The sequence below is a fragment of the Monosiga brevicollis genome, genomic scaffold, assembly GCF_000002865.3.
Source record: "Monosiga brevicollis MX1 MONBRscaffold_249 genomic scaffold, whole genome shotgun sequence".
NCBI lineage: Eukaryota > Choanoflagellata > Craspedida > Salpingoecidae > Monosiga > Monosiga brevicollis.
Window position 1 is genome coordinate 1 of NW_001865190.1, and position 2,710 is coordinate 2,710.

Below are 2,710 nucleotides of genomic sequence, written 5' to 3' on the forward strand. Positions count from 1 at the left end.
CTGCCCCCCCGTGGATGTGGATGTGGTCAGCTGACCTTCCAAGAGTACGGTGATCTAGCCGTGGCCACTTATGCCGCGCGTGAGAATCGCAACGCGCGACGCTTCGAGTTTGAGGAGGTGGCAAACGAAGCAGAACTTTCGGATCTGCGCAAGGCACATGTTCCCAATGTGACACACCGCTACGGCGCACGCCATGGCCGCCAGCGTCAACACTATCAACTTGATGGCGACATCGATGTGGAGCTTACTCCCGCCGGTAAATGTCACTGCCGCCACGCCAGCCCTCTGCAAGCTTTTGGCAGAGCTCGTGTGGCATTCTCTCACCTTCATACGATGCAGAACAACATGCCGTGTTTGGCGACGCCTTGGTGCAAAAATACGGCGTGCGCGGTGTCCTATACGAGCTGGTTTGTTTCACGCCCGTGTTGCTGCGCACAGGCACTTGCTTGCCCGCTGCGTGGCAGTTCTCACTTTGACTCCTCCTGATGGCGGGCGGAAATTGCTTGTCTCGATAGTGGGGCCGCTTTGGCGCCTGGCGCAACCACCAGCCCCTTCAATTGGTCCGCCGCTACTTTGGCGAGAAGTTTGTATTTTATTTCGCCTTCCTTGGCTCCTGTACGTACAGCACGCACGCTCGCACGTAGGCGTCGCGCTCCGAACCCGGCTATCCTCTGTCCGCATTTGGAGGGCTTCTTGTCAATGCACACCCCACTGGCACAGCCAGCTCATCGTGATTGGTGTCTGGCTGGGTTGACAGATACGGCCTGGCTGCTACTGCCCTCGCTGTTGGGTCTGATCACCCTCTTTTATGGGCTCGGCAACTTTCGGGGTCGTCAAGATGCTGAAGACCTGTGCAACTCAAACATCACTGTCTGCGGTGCGTCATGTTTTACTGTCAGCGAGGACCGATGTGCTTTTGGCTCAATTCTCACCACAACCATGTCATCATCTCCCAACCATTGTCACTGCCTGCCCAGGCGCATGCAGCTCATGCAACAAGTGGGAACTCAAAGACTCTTGTCTCTCTTACCAAGTGGTGCGCACTGGCTACTTAAACACCCAAGTGGACATGATTCGGTGCCCTTCTGCTCACAATACCTGCCCTTGGCCTTGTTTGGCAGCTGTATATTTTCGACAACGAGTTCACCGTGGCATTTGCCTGGATCATGTCCATCTGGGCCACACTGTTTCACGATTCATGGCTGCGCCGCGAAGCCGAGGTGGGAAGATGAGCGCACCCTTNACCACCCTCCTTGGACCCGCGACTTGTCGCGCCAAACCCCCATTCTCTAACCGAAACCCATTCCCGTGACACGCACACGACAGTTGGCCTACGACTACGAGGTGGATGATGCCCAAGACCTTGAGCCCCAACGCCCACAATTTGAGGCACAGCACGGCGTTTATCAGCGAAATCCTGTGACGGGTGTCGTCGAGAAGGTCTGTTCCTGCCACGCACTACCACTTCGCATTCATGCAGCTAGCTTTTTTTTTTTTTTTTCCTTCTTCTTTTTTCTTTTTTTTTGCTCACTTTCATTGTCGTCCCAATGCGGATGCAGTACTACCCCAAGCAATTGCGATACATGAAATACTCAGTTACTGTCAGCACGGTGCTGGTGGTCTGCGCCTGTGTCATCATTGCTCTTGTGGGCACCATTGTTTGTACGTTTGAATGGTCTCCCCTTGACGACGCACGCGCGCAAACAGGATTCGACCCTCTCGTGACACATTTTGAACTCACCCAGCATGGGGTATTGGGTCGGGGTTGTAGACCGCTTGGCCGTTTACATCTCGCTGTTGGAAGCTGGTGATGGTACCCAGCGCGAACAAACTGAAGGTGCGACGCTCTTATCCAATCTACAATACCAGGCATGCTCCAATCCCTTTTCGTGCCAAGCAGATGCTTGTATGTATCTTCGTTGCTTTTGATTTCGCTCTCGCGTTGTAGCCTCGCTCGTTGCCTCGAGCACGGCGGCCGTCATCAACCTGGTATTTATCCTCCTCCTCAGCCTCATTTGTAAGTGGTGCCGGCAAAGCATCAAACTCAAAAATGCTGTAACTCAGTTCAAAGGAATGCGTGATATCTGCTCGGCCTCATGATCCGTGCCTGCTTGCAATCAGACCCGTATCTGGCCATCTTTCTCACAAACTGGGAAAACCACAAGGTCTGTCGCAGTTGCTCTCAAACTCCAGGTCACCACGCTGAATGCTGCTCCCGCGTATGTCTGAACTGTCCACTTCATTCCTGCCTGCTGCCCGGCTTAGACGGAATCGGCATATGAGCGCCACCTGACGTTCAAAGTGTTTCTCTTCAACGCCGTCAACTTGTACAGCAGTCTCTTTTACGTTGCTTTCTTTCAGGTGCAAAGCCATGCTGCACCGCTTTGTAGATGATCTGATCCATAACTTTTTCTTTGTGTGGCTCACCAGCACCCACCCCCTCAGCTGACATTCACACACACACACACACACACACACACACACACACACACACACACACACACACACACACACACACACACACACTTTTTTTTTCCTCCCTTCATTCCGAATACTGTCTCTTGCTTAACAACAGAGTCGCGACATTGGCGTTCCCGGTAACTACGATCGCTTCCTTGGCTACGAGGCCGATCGCTGCCCCACCTACGGTTCGTGCTTGCACGGTTTTCTATTTGGCGTCTCTAGCTCGCCACTCGATGTTTGTGCCTCA

General features: G+C 53.5%; 1 protein-coding gene across 1 annotated transcript; it reads left to right on the forward strand.

Moving 5' to 3' along the window:
- Positions 1–30: 30 nt before the first annotated feature.
- On the forward strand, positions 31–2,648 carry MONBRDRAFT_30659 (uncharacterized protein; the record flags this gene model as incomplete). Its single annotated transcript, XM_001751105.1, has 13 exons — positions 31–256; positions 340–407; positions 516–615; positions 758–877; positions 978–1,036; positions 1,122–1,220; positions 1,327–1,440; positions 1,560–1,662; positions 1,772–1,837; positions 1,949–2,017; positions 2,122–2,165; positions 2,266–2,361; positions 2,576–2,648. Coding segments are annotated over 13 exons (1,237 nt in total), but the record flags the coding sequence as incomplete, so codon positions are not given.
- Between the last annotated feature and the right edge of the window lie 62 nt (positions 2,649–2,710).